General features: G+C 40.7%; 1 protein-coding gene across 1 annotated transcript in view; it reads right to left on the minus strand.

Moving 5' to 3' along the window:
* TNIK (TRAF2 and NCK interacting kinase) overlaps window positions 1–22,736 on the minus strand; it is a 398,889-nt gene that overhangs the window by 309,461 nt on the left and 66,692 nt on the right. The window contains exon 2 of the mRNA XM_019643919.1: window positions 5,266–5,331. Coding sequence (XP_019499464.1) covers window positions 5,266–5,331 — 66 coding nt within the window. The remainder of the gene's footprint in view (window positions 1–5,265; window positions 5,332–22,736) is intronic.

Here is a 22,736-nt window from a genome sequence, read left to right on the forward strand (position 1 = left end):
GGCGTAGGCTGCTGCCCCTGTTGCAGTGGGCTGCCATAAGTTACTGTGAGTGGCTGGCAGCTGGCGTGAGTGGCCATCTAATGGCCGGCGAGCGACTGCCTCACCCAGGAAGAGCGCTATGATAATACCAACATGGGCCAGTGAAGCGACGTCCTCCAGAACTAGACTGCAGAACAAAAGGACAGCAACTTGTCTGTTCCCCTCCCCCAATTCCCCAATAAAATCATTAAAAAATAAGTACAATGTACTGATTTGAGGAAATCTCATACAAAAGGTTTAGATTTTTCTCTCTATTCCAAGTCAGTTTTGACTCTATCAATTCTCAGGTCTTGAGTTGAATTATTCAGGAACAACCTTAAACAGTAATCACAAGCACGTCAAATAAAAACACCGAAAGTCAAATCTCTGCATCAGGATGTCAAAACTGGTTGGCATCACATCTCAGGTCAAGATCGTGACATTTTTTATTTTTCTCTATGCCAGCTAGAATCCTAATGGAAATCCTAACGTAAATGATTACAAAAAGGATTAAGATGAGCATTCAGTTAAGTGGCCCTACAACAGAATAATCTACAGTCATTTTTGCAGTTTCTGAAGGTGTGTCCCCAGGACCCTGAACATCAAAATGAAGCCATACTCTTATGAAAAGTGCAGAACCCCACCCCAGACCTACTAAATCAAAATTTCAAAGGTTCTGCCCAGAATCTACATTTTAAATAACTTCCCAAATATTCATTTTGCACACTCAAGTTTGAGAATCTCTGCCAGGAGACAAGCCCAGAAAATGATTTGCCTCATTTTGCAAATTTCCAGCATGGGTCTTACTTTTATAGACGATCAATAATTCATTTAACATAAAATCTACACCTCCCACCATGAAAAAACAGAGCATTTTGTTGATTACTTTTGTGCAAATTTGTATTTGTGAAGTGAGCAGACTAATATTTTTATGGCAAATGTTAAAAAAAAATGGGAACGAATATAAAAAAAATTATCAAGGAAAACAGAGCTCACTTCTGGGTCCCACAACAGTTAACATCTACTATGTAACAAACTAGGGATACAATGATGATGAGACAGACTAAGTCCTTACCCTTATTTTTCCTTTATTTATGCATTTCAATTGTATACACACCACACACACCCTCACTCCCCCTCTCCACACACACACACACACACACACACACACACACACACACTCACACACACACACACACACACACAAAAAGGTAAGATCATTTCAGAGAGTGGTAATGCCATGAAGATAATGAAGCAGGTCGACGTGATAGAGAAAGTCTGTGGGGGAGGGAGACCAAGGGGGTGGCTGGTGGTATTAGATGCAAGGATGAAAAGTGCTTTCCTTGAGGAGGTAACACTTAATCTGAGACCCGAAGGAGAAGTACCCAGTCATGAGAGGGTTGTGGGGACAGTGTTCTAGGCAGAGGGAAGTGTAACTATAAAGACCCTAAGGTGAGAACACGTTCTCATGAAATTATTGTAAGAATTAAATCAGAAATCAGAGAATACATATAAAATGTTTTATGAAACAGAACGTTATGTAAAAACTTAAACTATTGTTTTTAGTAATATATTAGAATAGATTCAGGACAGAAGCCAGGGTAATGAAGGGCCTCAGGTTTCTGTCACATGAAGAATTAATTAAGCAACTGAGATTCTATTGCTTGGGGAGCAGGAGACACAAGTATGTGTTTGGGGGAAGGAGGGAGAAGTCTTCAAATATCCGAAGGACTACGTTCTTGTGGAAGAAGACTTAATTTACGTTTTAAAAAGCTCTGAAGGAATGGTAAACATTTTAGGAAGGCAGAATCTTGGTTCAATATGATATGAACATTCAAAGACAGTTGCAGGAAAATGGACTGCCTATGATAATGAGTTCCACATAACCAAAGGTGATCAAGGATGGCCTTAGCAGACAGCTGGCAAAGGAATGCTTAGACTAGATGGCCTCTAAGGACCTTTACAACCCTCTGAGAACACACACTCACACACAGTGCTCTCTTTCACAAGCACTGTAACTACCAAGATGGCCTCTTTACTTCATCTTTTACAACTTAAGGACGGTTCAAGAGAAACCTGAACAATACTATAGAATCCACTATATTCCCAATTCACTTTATCACCCTAGAATAAAATATGTCTCTATCTCTGTAATAACCAATATATATTTCAAAAGGACATTTAAGAAACAGGATACACTAACATTCATTTCTGAAATCTATGGCTACGATTTAGTGGTGTTTTAGAAATGAATACTTAACAATTATTTCAGCTTATTAAAATAATTACTCTATTTTAACAAAAACATGTCTAAATTCCATTAAGTCCCAATAGGTGGCATGCTAATAAACAGCCAAAACCTTTAGCAAACAGGTATATGGCCTTTTGTTGGTTTGTTTTTCAATGAGAGCCATGGGTCCAGGAAGATGATTTCCCCATTAAAAGTCCTCACAGAGAATAACTACTCTTTATTATTTATGTATTCTGTCCAATAAATAAAGTTAAAAACAGATACTGAATTGCCACTTGAACACCTGGGATCAAAATGCTAAAGATAAACAAATCTAGCCTTCCAAGGTCAAACAGCCCAAGCTAGACTTGTGAGTTTAAACTAGAAGCAACTTTGAAACACTAAACATTACTAAATAACTTTTATATAAAATATTTATGTTTCCACAGCCAGATGTGGCTTATATGCAGATATACTTTAGGACATATTCCCTTAGTATCTACATGCACTTTTTGTTTATTGTATTATATATATTTCTTAAAAACTAATAGTAAATGAAATTATATTATGACTCTCTCAAAACAGCTTATAAAAAGAAACTTATAAGTCCTTCCATAAAATAAAAGCTATATCCACATAATTGTTCATAAAATTAACCTCATTTTGTGAAATCCAGAAACACCAAAAGTCAATTTACAAAAAGTTAAAATAAATGTTTCATACTCAATGTAAAGAAAGCATTTACATAGAGTTTTTTTGTATAGGATTCTCTTCCTAGGTCTATAAAATTGCTATTTATGCCTATAGTATTTTAGAAATATACTTATTCCATAAAAGTTAATTATAACCTACAATGTGAACAATCACTTCCTAAGTTATTTTTCCTTAGGTTCACATATATTTGAGTGCAGACTCTGACATTTTTTTGTTTTAATCCTTCAGAACTCAGGGTAACCTCAGGACTGGATTAGTGACTCAAGAAAGCCAGGTGTCTCAGTTCATAAGCGCATGCCATATCTAATCTGGGTTGCCTAGAAACTGAACTCTTAACAGGGTAGGGAGTTCTAAATCTTTAGATAAGTCATTATAAGTCCCCAAAGCATTTCTAACTACATTTGCACTTGACTAATGCACAGAAAAGCTGTGATGCCACAAAACAATACCTAGAGCTGGTGAAAGAGACCAAGTCTCTTGTTACAGAGTCCAATGCATTCACCATGACCAATTTTTGCAGTCTCCCTTCAGCTTCGATACTGCCAAAGTTTTGTATCAACCAACAAGAGAATGGCACCCTTTGGAATAATGTAGTTGGTGAAAATCTTTCTTCTCTAGAAAGATCTGAGACCAATTCTTTTTTTTTCAGGTACAGGTTATTAGGCATAATTCTGGATTTTCCAAACCTTCTCATCCTTAATTGAATCTCTTTGCTATTTTTCTCTTGTAAGAGTGCACATATAGTCCACCTCTTAGTTTAGTGGACAAAGCTGTGAATTATCCCCTGAATGTGTATTCTATAGGTGGAAAGCACAGTACAATGGGATGGCTCTAAGAAATGGCACCATAAAACCAACAGCATGCTCCAGAGTTGCTCTTCCATACTGAGAGCAAATCAGAGGTAATTTTCTACCTAAATCAGAGCTTGATTCATTAGCTCGTGGTAATTCACAAGTTCAACTCAATTTCTCAAAATGCAATAATACAATCTTCCAACCTAATTATCTTCATCGAAAGTATTTAAAAGCATTTGCTGAGACACATTTCTTTCTTGTGTCAGACAGGATCAACGTCAAGTGAACATCTTGGGTAGACTACATTCTGTCTAATTGCATGGGGTTGACATTTTAAGAAATAATCGTTTCTTATAAAGGAGAAATTTTCTCCAGGAGTGAACACCAAAGTGTACCTCCTGATAAATAAAGGTTTAAACATGTATTCATTTACAACAATTGTGCTTTAAAAACCAGATTCTCAACCAGGTTACACACACACACACACGTACATACACACACATATGCATATGTGTGTGTGTGTGTGTGTGTGTGTGTGTGTGTGTGTGTGTGTGTATTTGACATTCTGTAGAATTGGAAATATTACAATCTGGATGACTTCTACCATGTTTTTAATCAACTGAGAGAAGTTTAGGGCTCAGAGAAGGAATTTAAAAATAGAACAAGAGCAATAATTCCTAATGGAAATGCCATCCCATATCACTACCACTCAGGAAAACGAAGACTATTACCCTCGAAATAATCATGAGGAAACAGTTGGTTTGTTTTGAAGGTATTTACTTCAATGGCTCATTCATTAAAACTCCCTGAATGTCCCAACATAGTTCATTTCCATTTCCTTTTGATAATCATAAAGGGAATCAACCCACATTTTCAAACAACCATTTTTCAGATCATTTACCCCAGGGAAATATCTTTTAAAAGCACTTTTTTGGGTGAATTGGTAAGCAAAAAAAAAAGTAAAAGGGTAGGAAGGATTTCTTATTCCTCAGCTCAACCTCAAGTCAAGTTTAACTTTTTTAATTTCCTATCTTCTACAAGTCATTGCTGCCATTAAGCCTTAGCTTTGTGACGTAGCCAATTTTCTCTTAACATTGTTCACATTTAAATTAAACACATTTAATTCATGCCATAGGCCAATACCAAATCTACTTTTCTAGCTGTGATACTTTAATAGCTTAAATGTCTAACGTAAACAGCATCCTTTGCTCCTTTGAAAACCAGTTCTGGCAATGATTAAAATTAAGGAAACTAAACACCTAAACAACTTCCAATATGCAGAATCCAATATGCCAGATATAAACATTGTAATACATAATGAAGGGAAATGCGCAAATCCTAGAATCCAGTTTAGGCTATGGGACTACTGATACACCTAAAAAAATGGCAAGTCAATTCTCATTTTAAATCTATAATGAGGTATATATGAGTAAGAATAGGCAGCACTGCAATTCAGCGTTCATGAACCAATACCATACATAAGCCATGTTCAAACTCAACTGAACTTACCTTATAAACTTGTCCATACGTTCCATTTCCAACAAGTTCCACCAATTCAAAGATCCCTGCAGGGTCCTAAAAAAAAATAAACAAACAATAAAAATTCAAAATAATATTCCAGGCATTATCTTAATCAAAAGCAAATGTCTACTTAAAATATGCAAATAAATAATAACTTTAGCCTTGGGGGGCTCTCCCGTGTTCATTTTAAATACTGTTAAAATTTAATTCAGTTGCAGCTATAAAATCTGTCAAAATCCATTTTGTTTCTCGTTTACTTTTCAATGAGATGTGTTTAAATCAGATAAAAGGAGACATGACTTCCACTGAAACAATAAAAAAGAATTAAAACATTTCTCACTGTCAAATGGAAATGCACTTGCAGGTAACATCAGGATGAAATGAAAGACCCATTATCCTAAGGGGGTTCTAAATTTTAAGATCTTTCTCTTTGAAATTTTTTGAGCTGCTCATTGTGCTTAACACTGGCAGTTAAGAAAGGGGTGCTCCTGTGTTGTGGGGCTATCACAGCCAGGTAGTCACCATGGAATCAACACAACGGCCTCTCGCACAATATTTTTCTTTGGACTCATCTCCCCTTCTCTGCAATGCTGCCTCTGCAAAATACGCTTTTACAAATGGCCTCCAGTTCCTCCTGGATCTAAAGAGTACCTGCAGGAGTTAGAATGCAAATGAAACTGGAGAATTATGCAAGTTCTTACCACCAAGCTGGAGTCTGCTAACCCTCAGAGTCAGCTCAGTGTCAGTGCTCCAAATGTCCAACAATTGCTGCTATTACTACTGAATTACTAACCCAAAAAGTTGAAAAGTAAAATCAAAGGCTGTAAAATTCAACTCAGAGGAAGAAATTGACATTGACCTCTACTGATTCCTAACTGGACAGAAATTGTTTCTTTGAAGGTCTACATCAAGAATCACAAACTGAAATGTCCACAGGGGCCAGACAAGTAACGTACACGTGAGGTGGGGTGGCTGGGGCCTGTGGCACACTGAATAAGTCATGTCTCCCTCCTTTGGGTGGGGTGTGGTGGGAGGGATTCTACTAAGCTGGAACCAATTGTTGTACTGTCAACCTGTAAACACCACATTGCCAGGTCCAAAGACTTTTTTTTTTTTCAAGAAAAACTGAACATTTTGTTAAATGTGAAATCTCCTAATTTTTAAGGATTAGGCACTAATGATAATACCAACATGGGCCAGTGAAATGACATCCTCCACAACTAGACTGAAGAACAAAAGGACAGCAACTTGTCTGTTCCCCTCCCCCAATTCCCATATATATTCTGAAGGACAAATAAAAAAGACTGCTAACTCTGGCTTGAAAGCATTTACTATCTCTAGTCAGCACTTTTATGCAAGCGCTGCTGTAGACTATTACGGTGGCAGACAGGCAGGAGGGGGAACACTTGAGCTCTGGCTTCAGGCAAGCCTGGGATGAACACCAGCTTCACCTTGACGGGCTGTGCGATCCTAAGACACCCTAAGAAAGCAACTCAGTCTCTGAGCAGGTAAAACGGGATGACATCTACCTAGCAGACCTCTGGTGAAGAGTAAGTGAGGCCCAGCACCACGCCTCCCACATAGTCAGCAATCAATTAACAGCCAATAACCATGTTGAAGCTGAGGAATCCCATACCGCTAGCAGCATAGAAAGGGAGAGGGGCTGCTTCAGGGCTATTCCTGGGGAAGGAGACGAATGAGTTTGATGTGACAAGTTAGAGTTCTTTAAAGTTACATTCTTTCATAAATCAGGCCCAAGAAAAGTCCTTTGCTATGTATTTTTTATGATTCCACATAGAAAACACATAAAAACCAAAATAAAATAGAAAACCAACAGGCGAAGCAGCACGTAGTCACCGAGAAAGATTGGAATTAGCATTATCCGTTATTATAAAGCCAGAAAGGCGAGAAGCCACACTGCAGGCTCGTGTCCCGACAGACTAAACCATCCAGAAGTTCCCGCTATGCCCCACCTGGTCAGGGCGATGGGGACACCATTCCAGATGGAGCGATGAGACAGGAAAACAGTAAGAGCGTAGAGCTCTGTCAACTGAGACCCCATCACTAAAAGACATGATCAGGGCCACCTGGGAGGCCTCAGAGCCGGAAAGAAAAACTGTGTTTGTTCAACTACTAGGCCATTAGAACAGCAGGTTTTATTAAAAACGAATTAGAACAAAATGAGGGGACAGGAAAAAAAAAAGCCCACAAATGGTGGCAGCTGCTGTTTGTTTCTAAGCTGTGCTTCCCAGTAGTTTGTTTGCTCAGTGCTGTTTCTGCAACAAATTTCGAGAGGTTCTACATTTGCTTGAAATATCTCAATTGTGTTTTCAACATTCATTTTTTCTTGACTAAAAAATAAGACATGAACGAAAGAGAGGAGATGCAGAACAGTGAATACGAGCCGCTTTAAGGAGTCTGGGAAGCAAAAGAGGGGTAGAACAGGAGGGCAGGAATAAAAACACGGTGCAGAGCAGGGACCAGCTTCTACACTCAGGGGTCACCCCATCTAATGGACCCCTGCTCAGGGCTGGGGTTTAATTGGTAGGTCTCAGGAGGAGCTAAGCAGCTGGCTTCTAGGCTCTTTCCTCTCCTTAAATAGTCCATTAACAGGCATATGGCCCAGCCAATCAGAACCAAGGAGGCTCAATGCCAAGACTTTTGTTCCAGCTACTTGGAGAGAGGCTCTTTCCACTGACACATCCAAGAGGCTCAGAAGCAAAGGTCACAGGGACAGTAGATTTTGATTGGCAACCTCCCTCCAATCTGAAAACAGTCATTGACTTTGGTTGGTTCCCCAGGAAACAGACTCTGAAAATCCCTGAAATTGATTGGGGCGTGTGCAGTGGGGTAGTGAAGTTCGAAGAAGGACTGGACTGAACAGATGAAAGACTTCAACTTTGATGCACAGGAGCTTTGAATCTGGGATGACTCTTCAAAATGATCCTACCTTGAGGCAAGAGGGCCTCTGTATCCCAGCTCCTTTGAGTAGGCATTGCATGTAGACTGTCCCCCGCCCCTGTCCCAGAGGTAATGATCTTGGGTGAAATGACACTCCTTCAGCTGAGGACAATTCCCAAGTAAGAACCATTGACAGATGCTTACACTCCTATCAGGTGGACAATAAGTTCCTCAGTGGAGAGGAGAGCTGGGTGACATACCACAGCATCCACTATAAGAATCCTAGCTAGAAATGAGTATCAGTTTGGAACTGGAAAAGAAGTCTATAAGCATCTACCTTCTACAGTATGCTGACAGTAATAAGGAAAAATGGAATGATTAGAGTCATGGTATTTGCAAGGAGGGGGCTCTCTGGGACCATGGAAAGCAGAAGGCAGAAGTATTGTTCAGGGACACTTGAACTTAGCACTGACCCTAATTTTCCCTCTCCTAATCTTCCCAATCCAAATATCTGGAGAGCTGGATGTTTGTGAATATTCCCTTACACAAATGCATTAGTTATTAGTTAAGTTTTTGTGGAACCGTGACATAGCTTGAGCACGGTAAGCATTCAGCTGTTTTCTCCACTCTTACTGGGCTCCAACATACAGTTGACCCTTGAACAACACAGGTTTGACTGTATGGGTCCATTTATATGCAGCTTTGTTTTCAATAAATACTGTAAATGTATTTTCACTTCCTTATAATTTTAATAACTTTTTCTTTCTTCTAGCTCTTTTTATTATAAGAATACAGTATATAATATATATATATATATAACATATAAGATATGTGTTAATTGACTGTTTATGTTATTGGTAAAGCTACTAGTAAAATTTTGGGGGAGTCAAAGGTTATACATGATTTTCAATTGCATGGGAGATTGGCACCCCTAAGCCCTGTGCTGTTTGAGAGTCAACTATAATTTGTCCCAATGATCACCAATCACCTCCATCTCTTATTTGTAGTGGTCTCTTCTCACTAGTTGTCCCTTTTGAGACATTCTTGTTGAAAAGATATCCCCTCCTTGTCTTCCATCATACCACTCAGTGTCTCAGGATTCTGTTTCTTCTGTGCATGCCTTAAGGGTAGGTTGACCCCAAGGTTCTAGCCTCATGTTGTCCACTAAGTACTAATGATTGTATCTCCAAATGTCCGCCATATCCATCTATTCCACTCCATACAACAGGCCTCACCATCTCTTGCTGTAACTCTTTTCAATCAATTCTTTCCTCCTTTCAATCTATCACACCAATTTTTCTAAAACACAACATGCAACGTTGTAAAATTCTACACGATGTGGTTCAAATTCAAAGTCAAGGTCCTGTCAGCTCTTAGACCCGCCCTTCATTCTCAGCCTTGTGTGCCATCATTTTGTGCTATAATCAATCACTCCAAACCACCTGCCATTTCCCTAACACACCACACGCGGTCATTTCTGTGTGGCTTGGTGCATAACGTCTATCTGCCATGATTATTCCTTCTACCATTCTCTACCAGGCAAGCCCATCCTTGAAAGCCCAGTTTGCCACCTCCTCTACGAAGCCTTTCTCAAGTGAGTGCCAGCGCCTCTCGGTACTCAGAGCATGGTGTGTGTAGCTCTATGATAAACACTTTCACGTAGTGCTATGCCCTTTTCCATTTCTCTCTCCTGATGAATTATAAATGGCCAGAGCAGGGACTATAACATATCTATCTTAGTATTACTTAGCACGGTGTCCAACACATAACTGCTAGACATAACTATTTACTGAATAAGGTTGATGTCCCACTCCAAATTCTCCACAACATGTGTAGAAAGTCACACACAAAAAATGAGGTCAGAATGTAGAGACAAAGGTCTAGCAAACTGATGTCATCTTTTTCAATCTAGACGAGCCGTGCCAGCCACTGCCCCATAGACCCCTCCTCCCCCTGCTCCCAAATGCACAAAACTGTCACCTGCAAAGCTCCTATGGTATTCCCAGCTCTAGAGAAAATTCATAAAGCCCATTAGTGTAAGCGGTGCCGCATGTGCATCGAGAAGACAGGCTGTCAGGATGAAGTCATGTACAATGCAACGAGGGGAAGATGCTCTACCTAATGATCATGTTACAAAGACAGGAAAGCTAAGAGACAAGAATCAGCTTAATTCTCCCTCTCGTGTTTGCTTAGCTGCTCGCAAAGCCGGGATGGGCAGCATGAAAGAAGGTTACATACACCAAGGAGAAAAGAGCAAATCACTGACATTTACCAAAGTCAGGAATCCCTGTTGGCTACACATGCCTTTATTCAGATCTTAACCTTTGCTGGGAGGCTGAGAGAAAAAATTTAATTCTAAGGTAGAGTAGTTTACATTATTTCATAATGAAATAAAATGACTACATATCAAAAGGCAAGCTGTTCCAAGAAAGATATGTAACTGTTACGCAGGTACTGATAAAGACAATTTTAGTTAGTCATCGTAATAAAAATCATAGTAATAGCTAACATTTCATGAGAAGTTATATGCCAGGCACTATTCTAAGGATTTTCCATGACTAGGCCATTGAATTATTGCAACTCTATCAAGTGGATCCTACCATCGTCTTTGTTTTACAGGTGAGTAAAGTGAGGTACAGAGAGATTAAGCACTTGGTCCAGGCCACATTACCGATGCGTGGCTGAGCCAGAATGGGTACCAGCCTGGTCAGGCTCCAAACCCTGGGCTCTTAGCCACTTAGCTCCACAGAATCAGGATTCCCAGTCCTTGACTTACCACTTGCTAGCTTCCCAGGCTTGGGTAAGTTTCATAACTGCTCTGAGTCTCAGTTTCTCTATTTTTAAAATGGAGACAATATTCCCTCCCTTACAGGGTTACTGAGGACCGTGAAAGTGTCCAGACTAGCTCAGAGCCTGATATATAATAGGACTTCAATAAATATTAGCCTCCTTCCTTCCTTTCCTTTTTTCTTCTTTTAAAAAGAGTTCATCTAATATACAAAGAACATGCCACAGAAAAATTCAATCTGTATTTCATATATTTTCAACTATAAAGCCAATAGCGGCGGCCAGTTAGCTCAGGTGGTTATAGCGCAGGCTCATAACACCAAGGTTGCTGATTCGATTCCCACATGGGCCACTGAGCTGCACCCTCCACAACTAGATTGAAACAGCTACTTGACTTAGAGCTGATGGGTCCTGAAAAAACACATTGTTCCCCAGTAAAAAGTTAATTAATTAAAAAGCCAATAAAAGAAAAACCTATTGTTTTTAACCAATATCACCATACACTTAGCAAACAGGGTCAGATATTTATGAACAAACAGATGTCTCTTTAGAAATTAGTGAGACTACTGGGGAGGCACATTAACTTTTGGGGGCTCCTGGGATGTTACAATACATATTCTTTCTTCTATCAGCTGAAATTCAGAAATTCAAATGACAGTGGCATGGTCAAGCCTGACTTCGCAGCACGATGGAAAGATTTCAGATCTAGGGGTTCAAATTCAGTCACTAAGTTATACTTTAATTCTTCCAGGTACCCTGAATGAAAAACTGGATTTATCGTAACACTAAATAACATCTCTAGACTAAACCCCAAAGATTGGAAAGGCAAACCGAAATATATAACTAGGATGATTACTCCTTAGCATGACAAAAGATGATACATCTTCCCAACCCCACCTCCCTGTTCTGAAAATGAACTTAAGAGGGGGACTGGGAGGGATGGTGAAGAATTGCTTAAACAGACTCTAGACACCCCTTCTCCCAAACTCTTCTTAAAGACATCTTTCATTTCATTTCATCAGTCCTTTGGCAGGGTGAAACAGACCCACAGCTGATCCAGCTCCCAGAATGACTGTCCACCCACCCCCAGATTCCTTCTGACATCTGCCAAACGACTGTGCTTACTCTAAACTTGCGGGCCTTAAAAAGACCAAAATGTTATTTCTCTTAGAACCATATTTAGCAGCTGTTTTGTTCAGTTTCAGCCGAACTGACAAGTATATGCTTACAAAAGCAAAAAAGAACAAAGAAAACAGGAGCAGGAGAACTCTGCACATTTATCTTGTGCCTTCAGGCCTTTCAACACTATCGGTCTTTCTTCCCGAAGTAAGTACAATGCTAAGAAACATTGTGCTGATGCAACAGACACCCCCCATTCTAGGTCATGTTGTACTCACAGCCAAACAAGGTCCCTTAAAGCTCATTTTTTACTCACCTTCTCTCCTTCTAATGTAGTGGGGGCCTGAGGGGCCAAAGGGCTTGCCTTCCACAAGGGGGCTTATTCAGTCCCTGAGCACCACCCACATCTTCCCACTCTACTGTCTGAGTTAGAAGCAGGGTAGGTACACTGGCCCTTGCCTCCTGGCGCTGCCAGTCTAATGAAGAAAACAGACATGAGCAAATACACGTACATAAGTCGTTAAACTACAGTGACAAGTGACGTGCAGGAAAAGTACAAAGTGCTCTGAGAGTATATACCTGGGAGACCTAGAATATAACCCAGATAAAACACAGATGGCTGAATTTTCTCACTTGATCATCGGCATAGAACAAATTAAACAATGCAGACCTATCAGAGGATTGGCGCAAAAATGTCGGGGTTCGAGTCTGGACTCTACTCCTTGCTAATGTCATCTGACCTCTCGTATTGTGGATTTCCGACCTGTAAAGTCGGGTAATCCCAGTTGGCCCACTTTCTTCGCAAGGCTGCATCCTGCATGTGAGCGTGTTAGGCACCGCCCCAGCCCCCCGTGGCCAGCATCATCCTCTGGGTAGGGTGGTCCTGAGCAGGGTGTCACCAGGATGCCATCTGCTCCAGCACAGCTGCGCCTGGCTAGATGGTATTGGTGTCCTTTTACCAGTATTAGCTCCTGGAATGGTCAGGACATTGTCCCAGGCAAACCTCAAGGGCAGCTTCCTCAGAGCTGGTAGCTTCTCCCTGCCCTCAGGTAAGGGAGATGAGAGCCTCCCCATCTCCTGTTCGGTTTGCAGCTCCACCTGTTACTGAATAACCATCCATAGTGAACACGCTTCCTACGCCACACACTGGGCCACAGCTCACCTGCCACTAAGTCTGTCTTCACGAAGTGAAGCCTTTACAATCAGTTCTGAAACCTGGCTCCTCAGATTAACAGCTGGGAACCTTAAGCTCTAATGGTCATTATCGCTGTCTCTGGGATAGACAGCGGCTTAAATGCTTTATATACATTTTCATATTTAATCCTTATAGCAACCATGGAAAGTAGACATTACTAACCCCAATTCTCAAATGATGAAACTAAGGCTTCAAAGAATTAAGTAACTTGCCCAAGGTTAAACGGTATTTGGTAGAGATAGCAGCCAAGACCGGACTGGAAGGTAAGGATAAAAATACCTCGCTAAGGATTGCTCTGAGGATCAGAAATGATATATATAAAGTATGTGGCACAATGCACATCCATGCTTAATAAACAAAGCTACTGCTATTATTGCTGTTGCTACTGGTATTACTAAAAGTTGCCCAAAGTGACAGCTTTGGTCAACAGTAGAGCCAGGATTCGAACCCAGATATTCTGATTTCATGTCCATCATTACTCACTTCTCTACAAGTGGCCAATGCTGCAATTACCCTGGGATTATGAGGATGGTGATAGCCTTGTGGTTTAACAATGGAGCCGGAGAAGAGTCAGTGACCTCCAACCAGGCAGACACAACCAGCCAAGTGGCTGGGAATACAGAAGGTGAGCATGCCAAGGTTGCTCACTGTCCCTGATTTCCCATCGGAGCCTGGTGTCCCAGAGAGGGTGACCAAGTGGGCTTTGAGATTTCTATCCAGAGCTGGTTTCTTTTTCTCCTATTTTGCCATCAGCTAAGAGGAATACTGATTACTTTAAGTTAACCAATTAATTGACAGTGAGAGACAGTATACCTGAGTAGTTAAGACCACAGACTCTCTAGCCAAAAAGCCTGATTCCAATCCCGGCTTCACAATTGACTAGCTGTGTGACCTTGAGTGTGTTATTTAGTTGCTCTGTGCCTCAGTTTCCTCAACAGTAAAATAGTGATAATAGTAGTACCTACTTCATGGGTTACTTCACAAAATAATTAATATGTATAAAACATTTAACACAATGTCTGGCATATTATAAGTGCTCAAAAGTGTCTGCTAATGATCCTTTATCTTAGAATGCAAACCCCAAGAAGGAATGACTTCTATTGGCGTTGTTCACTGCAGTATGCCGAGTACTTAGATCTGTGACTAGGGCATTACAGACAATAAATATTTTCCAGATGAATTAAGTCCCCACATCACCAGTTCTACCACTCACAGCCACAATGCAGTAAGATGTCTGAGATTTGGAGCACGCATTTCTGAGATCATGTTAATAAAATCCCTCTCCCCATTTTACAAAAGAGCAAAGTAAGGTCCAGGCAGGCGCCAGATACTCATAAAACCACAAGTTTTTCCAACAAGAGTGTGTAGGAGACTTGTCCAAGGTCTCACCCAGTTAGTGGCAGAGTTAGGTCAAGTCCCAAGTCCTGTGACTTCTAATTTTTCCCTCTGTTCAATAAAACTCTTTGATAAACCAGAGGAATCGCTCACAGTCTTTCAAACACTGGGCCTGGAAAGAAACAGAGCAGGGGCAGTGGGGAGGGTGGAAACGAAGGACAAGCACTTGTACTCAGTCCTAATTTCCAGATACTCTGGGTAAGAAGTGAATTTAACTCACACCCAGAACTGATGCAACGAGATTTATCGCACATCTCCAATTTGCTGTCACTGAGACAGTCAATTTGATAGGTCACATATACATATCTGCAGAGGAGATGGATGTCGTTTTTCAAAAAAATATTTTTCTCAGTTCACAGGCTTTGCATATTCTTACTCATATTTATCTGAGCTCCAAGTTATTTCCTTACAGGAGAAAACAAAGAATTTGACAGAAATGGACTGTTGTTCACTGGCTTACATTTGGGCATAGATAATTAGGAACATCAAATCAAAAGATTAACCCAAAGAGGACTTATAACATTAACTTGAATATGTTTTCTGATTTGGGTCCATACATACTTCAATCCTTTGTCAACTGTTTGGATTCAGGGGCCAGCCTGTCTCCTGCTTCCTGACCTGGAGTTCCCGAACCTGCCTGTGCAAATGCAGGTACACACAGCCCACTGCTCTGTTCAGAGACTATCACCAACATACCCCTCGTCAGAGAAAGGCATACGAACTCCATAAAGCAGGAGGAGAATTCTCCAGGATACAAGTACAGGCAGATTGGTCAAGGATAGGGATCTCCACCTTCCAGAACTTTCCTCAACTCTCCCATAGTCTGTCCAAGCTCAAGCATGGCAAGTTGCTCTAAAGGTCAACACGTACATAAAGGCCCCGCCCTGGTCCTTTCCCTCCCAGCATCAGGATGTTGCAGAGGTTATACAGCTGCCTTGAGAAATGTATCGCACAGTTGATGGAAATATGCAAACATGAAATCCCTCTAGGCCTGTCAGGACAGAGTAACTTTCCAGTATTTCCAGCAACACCAGGTCGAAATGATGGGAACCAGACGAGCAAAGATTTTGGGCATTTTGCCTTTTCAAAGATGCTTAGATGAAGAAAAAAGATAGCAATTGCAGCAGATGGACTTTAAAGACAAGAACTGACTACCTAAATAATTAAATAAGAAAGATTAGGAAGCCATCCAGAGTTATATTTTAGAAAGAAGAGCCTTAACCATTCCCCCAAAGGTACTCATTTACCACCTGCTTACAAAAGACCAACAACACTTTGTATTTGCTTGAAGGCATTTCAGCATTTCTCCCCACACCTATAAGCAAACATGCGGTTAATGACAGGCCCTCTATATGGGGTGAGGAGGTCAATAATATGGGCTGGTTGGACCCCCTATTGCTCTCGCACTGCCAGAGAGGAACAGGATGGCAAGGGCCCACTGACAGCTACCTGAGGCAGGGACCTGTTGGTAGGAGCCCAACCCAGCCTATCATCACTTGGTGTCACCACTAATGGTACAGATGGCTGGTTAATAGCCACTCATAGGGATTGTTTATAACAGGGCTTCTTTGGCATCTGACTTACTTCTTTACCTCAAGGCTTTCGCCCTTATGGCTAGGTTAGCATGGATATATAAGTTTTTTCATTTGTTTGTTTGTTTTATAAGGTAGATCATTTTTGGAATGGGTGTTTTATATCATCTATTCAAGGATCTAAAAAGATTTGGGGCAGATTCAAGCAGCTAACGCTAAATTTCTATGCTTCTCCAGGCTTCCAAGGGTGTTTGATTTCCATTGTCAAATAAGTCGGGGAACACCTGATTAAAAAGATTAGCAATGTAGTTTTTTGGTTTTTGGTTTGTTTTGTTTTGTTTTTACTGCAGGGCCTCTCAGAGCCTTTAATGTATTAATGTACCCAGTGAATCTCCAAGAGAAGGCAAAAGCTTTTCACATTTCCCAAACCTAAACCTGGTTGTAGAACACGTTTTTAAGAGAAGTTTGTATCTCTCTAAGCACTGCTGTTTTGTGGAGCATAGGTTGGAAAATGATAGCGTATAAAGCAATCTTTCCTTTCTTATTCCTACTTAACCAAACTTGCACCTGAAGTTACTGTAACAGGGACTGCTTAATAACACTCAGTATCAATCCTCCCATTGTTCCTTAGTTTAAAAAACAAACAAACAAACAAAAAACAATTTCATTTGGTAGGCAGTGCACCCAGGTCAAACTCTATATGCGCTAGACCCATTGAAGCTAGGGGTAAATATGTGACTAAGTTCTGACCAATGACATGTAAACAGAATCATCCAGTGGGACTTTCAGAAGTGCTAATCAAATGTAGTTGAGTTAGCGAAAAGAAGTGCTCTTTTGTTCTCCACCCCTTTCCTTCCATCTGCCTGGAATGCAGATGTGATGGCTGGAACACTGCAGCCATTTCTGACCTAAAGTGAATTTAAGAATGGAAGCCTCATGGTAGATTGTAGCAGTAGAATAAAAAAAAATAAAAAAAAAAGCGTCTGGTGACCATAGGACTATACCACCGTTGGACTGCCTATGTCTGCACTTCTTTATCATGACAGAGAAAGAAATTTCTATCTTCTTTAACCCACTAATATTTTGGGCTTTCTGTTTGATGCTGCTGAATTCTAATTGATTTGCTTTGAAGTTTATGGTTCAGAAATTTTTATTTATTTACGTTTAACTGACAGTCCTCCTTTAAAGTACACTTCTCCGTTAACCTTTTGATCTTCGGTAGAGGTGGCAGCCATTACAATTGTTCAACAAATATTCCAGTTCTCCTCCTGTTGGTATGTTATAGGATGGCACTTTCCTACCCCTCTTTAAGTTGAGTTTGGCCACATGATTTGCTTTGACCAATGCAATGTGAGTGGAAGTGATGTGCTACTTTCAGATGGAATATTTAATTTCTGTGTGAGATATTGTGCTGACTGTGGAAGCATATGTGGGCATGAAGCCTCGGCTAGTCTGTGTCCCGGGGCAGCTGATAAGCAGAGCCCTCTCCTGATCTCTTCTGGATCTGTGGCATGGTTAAGAAATAAACAGTGGTTTAATTTTATCTCTAAGATTGTTATCACAGCATACGTAGCCTATGTGGCTCAGAATAGAAACTACCAAAAGATGGTAACAATTGTCACCACATTGTTTAAGGCTTTATGATTTCTGAAACAATATTTGAGAAGAACCACTTTTAACTGGGTGCTTTCCTGTGCCCTAGACATTATACAGGGCATTTTGAAAAATATATATATATATATATTATTTATTTTCTGCATCAATCCTGTGAGGCAGATTGTTCACAAAAGAGAAAACAGAGGCTAACAATGTGACCTACATAAGATGTCCAAAATACACATTCTCCCCAAGGTCTCCAACCTGCAACATGTGAAGGCAGCCCTAGAAATCATGAAAACGCTTACAAAGCTGGCTGGTAACACAGGAATTCTGGGAACGCTTTCGTACAAGATGGGAAGGAGTGGGATTAAAAAACAGGATTAAAAATGAAGCCTGCTTTTTCACATGGCTGACCATATCCTATATGGCCCAAACCAGGGCATGCTGGGGCTTGTAGTTTCTGCACCCCATTAAGTCAGCAGGAGTGCAAGTCCTTTGACGGCTCATTTGAGTGCCTTTGAACTCAAATCTGCTTTCTGAGCCACTGTCAAGGTAACCTAGCAGCTGAGAATAAGTAATTGGGCAACATTCTCTGACTATTGGAATGAACAGTTATAATCTCAGCATCACCGTGGCAACCTGATTGGAATGCTGGTTATTCACACAAAGAAACACCAGTCTCCATTCAGACCAGGATTGTATTTTGTCTCTATTCCACTTTTCCCATTACAAGTTGCTACTGAAGAAACAATGCTTCTTTTAATAAACAATGTTTATTACTGGTCTGTGGAAAAACAGCATTTTCTTAGCCAAGAAAAAATTTGGAAAGGGTGGGGGGAGGGGCGGTGTAATATATCCTCTATTGCCCCAGGCAAAGAGATTTTATTAAGATAGTCTCCATACAGATAACAGTAAAGGTCATCATGGAGCAAGTGACCTATAACCAGGCCACAGATTCTATGGAGATGTCACCAGCATAGTAAGGAAATGGTTCACTAACAACTAGATCACATTACACTGACCAGTGCTTATCTCCTGGGCACCTACCATGTGCTACTATAAACCCCTCCAAGTCCTCCAGGGGCTCCCCTTGTCTACTCTACCATCCAACTCTAGCTGATATCTGTAAAGCCACAGTGCACCCTTCTCCATACATTAGCTACCGCAGATAGCTCACCAGGCCCAAAAGATGTCCTGTATGCTCTTATGTTCTGTGTCCTTTACCTGCTGTCCAGAAAGGGCTTTGTTCCCAACTCTGTCAGTCAAAGCCTCACCAGTCCTTCGAGGTCCAATGCAAATCGTATTTCATGCCTAAGGTCATCCCGCTACACTCCATTAGTGTAAACTCCATATTAAAGTACATCCCACAGAATGCCCCGAATGCATCTGTGTTAGAGCCTGGCAGGGCAGCTCTCCAGGGAGCAAGGTGTGTGTCTTCATTATCTCTGAATCCCCCAAGATGTTTAACAGGAGAGCCTTACACATCGGCAAAGGACGAGCAGCAAGTTGTGTATCAACTGATCAGGGTTTACATGGAGCTTTGCCACTTCCTGTTGTGTAATCTTTGAAAAATTACTTCATCTCTTTGAGCCACAGTTCATTTACCTAACTATCAACAGGGTGATTCAGACATTATGGCAGGAGCTTGCCCTCAAAGAGCATGTCTAATTAGTAATAACAGAGAAAAATAAGTAAAATATAGATGAAGAGAAATGAAAGACTGCGGTTTAGAAAAGTAGATGACTGAACCTGACTTCATCATTTACAATTTTCCTGACGTTGAGCAAATCCACTGAATCCCGTAGCCCTTGGCTTATTTTCCTATAAAGTAGGAATAAGAATATGAGCAGGCTGCCTACCTCTCAAGAGTTGTATTAACATCGAAAAGAGACAAAAGCATGAAAGAATTTTGTCAAACATAAAATATGAAAGAACTGTCAACTTGTGTCGGTTTTTATCAGTTAATGTTAGAATAAAATGTGCCCATCACAAATTCCCCAATCCTGAACTCATGCTCAAAGGTAGCCACCCTTGAAGGACACAGAGAGGACAAAATGGTATATTAAAGCCATAGCAAGTAATGTTCAGACAATCTCATTTTCTAGGATTTGAGTTTTAAAGGAAGGAATGAAGAGAGGGATGAGAGGAACAGCTGGTTCTGCCTCTCAGCGGCTGGCATGGTAAAGAAGGGCTGGGGCTATCTACTGCTTTGAAAATGCTGGCGAAGGGAATGGCAGAGGCGCCAGCGTGGGTCCCAGGAGGAAAGGAGTTCATAGCAGACCTGGGGCCTTTTCTGCTCTGGAGCTTAGGAGAGAACCGTGAAGGAAGTCCTGTGAATTCTAGGTTGCCAGGCAGAGCCACTAGGACAGAATCCTGAGGCTGGATGGAGCAGTGGGGCAGCCACTCTGATGAATAAAGGAGGAGCATTTGCTAGGGGGGCTGCTGTAATCCGTTTCTCAAGGACCCTCCTCAGAGAAGGGATGGAGCTTAAGAACCCTGCTTTAACCAGCCAGACAGGCAGAAAACAGCGTAAATGCTGCGAGTTCAGGTGGGTAAGAAATCAATACAGACTGACAGAACCAAGGAGGCTGAAAGAAAAGATGGGCATCTGGACTCTGAAACGCAAACAGGATCTGCATAAACAGAGAAAGATGGGGGTGGGGGGAGGCGGCACTGCTTTTTTTTAGTCGTATTATTTTAAAAGGATACATGTTAATCACATGTATCACTTCTGTCAGAAATGACAGAAATGATGGAAACATGTCACTTATAGGACAGCCCCTTCATTCAGGAAGCTTTAGATTGTTTCTAGAAGCCATGGTTCCATAAGCATTTCATAAGGCAAATAGATTTCAAGTACTAAACACACACGACTAGGACAAAGTGAAAGACACACGTGGGATCAAGAATATATAAAGTGATTTTTTTTTAACAAAACGCTATGTTTGTCCCACGCAACAAAAGAACAAGTATACAAACTACACAGCTGTAATAATTTGTTTACATCTACCTTCCCACTCAGCTGCGAACCCCCTCCCCACGAAGCGGGGGCTGGGCTCTCTTCATATTAATATCTCTAGTAACTTGCACAGTACCCAGGCCACAGTGGGCATTTAATAAACACTAGGTAAGTAAATAAATAATTTTACCAAGACTGACAGCAAGACAACATATATAATTTACTTTTTCACTGGTGAAATAAAGAGATAAGAAAGATTTTATATAGCATGAAGATACGGATACACATTACACAGCTGGGTACTAGAGAATCTGTGAAGCCATTTCAAATATGGTACATCTTGTGGGAAAGCCTACTTTCCAACAGACTTCAATATCTGTTTGTTTTAATATGTTAAATTAAATATGGGTAAGTTTGTATCCATTTTTTTTCCAGTAGAGATACCACAGTCAGCCCACCAGTATCTTTAGGGGTTCACATTTACTCCCCTTGCCCAATAGGGATGTTTTGGTAAAAACATTCAGAAATGTATTGTTCACTTATATCCCTAATTTTCAAATACAAGAAATCCTCTTAATTTCACCTGTATTCATTCATAATTTGCAGTTACTTACATTAGAGCTAGATAGCAGCTTGAGTTTCTATCGTTCATACAGAATAGGTTTTAAGAAAAGTAATAATGTAAAAAAGATAACAAAAGGAATACTTATTTTTTAAAAAAACATTTCAAACACTCCAGCAGCATTCACATCAATGCTGGCTCATTACAGACATCTCTACTAAAACCTCTGTTAAACAACACTGTCACTCGAGCACCTCTAGGTTACTGTCTAAACCTACAGGGAAAGAAGACTCCTCACAAATTACCATTAAATCACGCTTTTCACCAACTCTCCTGCTCCTCCCACATTTTAGGATTAGTGAGGTTGGTCTGTGAGGCAAATAGAATCATTCTAGCTCTTAAGTAGAGAGATGGCCACCCTGCAGCTGGTTACATGAACTGAACACTTCTGTTTTGAGCAGTTTTCAGTATATATTTCACAATTTAAAAGGATGAAAATATAATTTAATCATGAGGAAGGCAGCTTCAATTTAAAAGCAGGAGGAAATAGATATAAGCAGCAACCCAACAATTCAAATATCAGTTTCCTGTCCCAGGCGTGCTTCAGGACTCAGTAACTAAGGCTTACTTAAAACCCAGCAGGTAAGCAACAGGCTTCGGTTACAGTGCAGAAGAATCTCACCCTTATTACTGAATTCCACTCAGTAGTTAACCATAGCATTTAGCAGGATGTTAAGCACATAATATTTGTAGCCAAAGTATCTACTTCGTTGATATACTGTTTGCCAGTGAATGTGTAACTAAAACAAGCCTATGGCCACATCCCCCAAACCTGATATCAGCTTTCACATCTTCCACACTTGTTCCAAATCTTTCTCAGGATAGTTTTCTCAAACAGCCCTTTCATGGGCCCTTCTCAGTCACTATATTCAAATGCTTTTTTGACACGAGAAAGTTGGGGAATATATGGTTGGAGATATTGTTAGAAAGAAGTGGAATTTTGTGCAGTTGATTATTAAGTCAAATAATGAATTAAAGATGACAACAAATGAAAAATGCACATGTCGTCAGAGTAAACTTGCCCTCTTGAGTCGAGCCATTTGGCTTGTACCAAAGCCTCTCGTGGTACCATGAGATTCGAACCACTAAGAGTGAGGCATGTGAATCTAGCCAGCACTGGCGAAGAGTCTCGTCTTTGCAGCAGCTTAGAGATGAAGATGGAGAAATTCTAAGTTCTCCACGGGAGAAATGTACAGTGAAAATGGCTCAGTGGTTCAGAACCTGGACTCCAGTGGAACCAAAGCAAAGACTACAATTATACAGGCCCAGAGTGTCAGGACAGGGTGGATCGTTCCAGAGTAGGGGAAAGGTTCCTGTCAGTGAGCTACTTGGCCATTCGATGTTTACTTC

This window comes from Hipposideros armiger, unplaced genomic scaffold (genome assembly GCF_001890085.2).
Source record: "Hipposideros armiger isolate ML-2016 unplaced genomic scaffold, ASM189008v1 scaffold_83, whole genome shotgun sequence".
Lineage (NCBI taxonomy): Eukaryota > Metazoa > Chordata > Mammalia > Chiroptera > Hipposideridae > Hipposideros > Hipposideros armiger.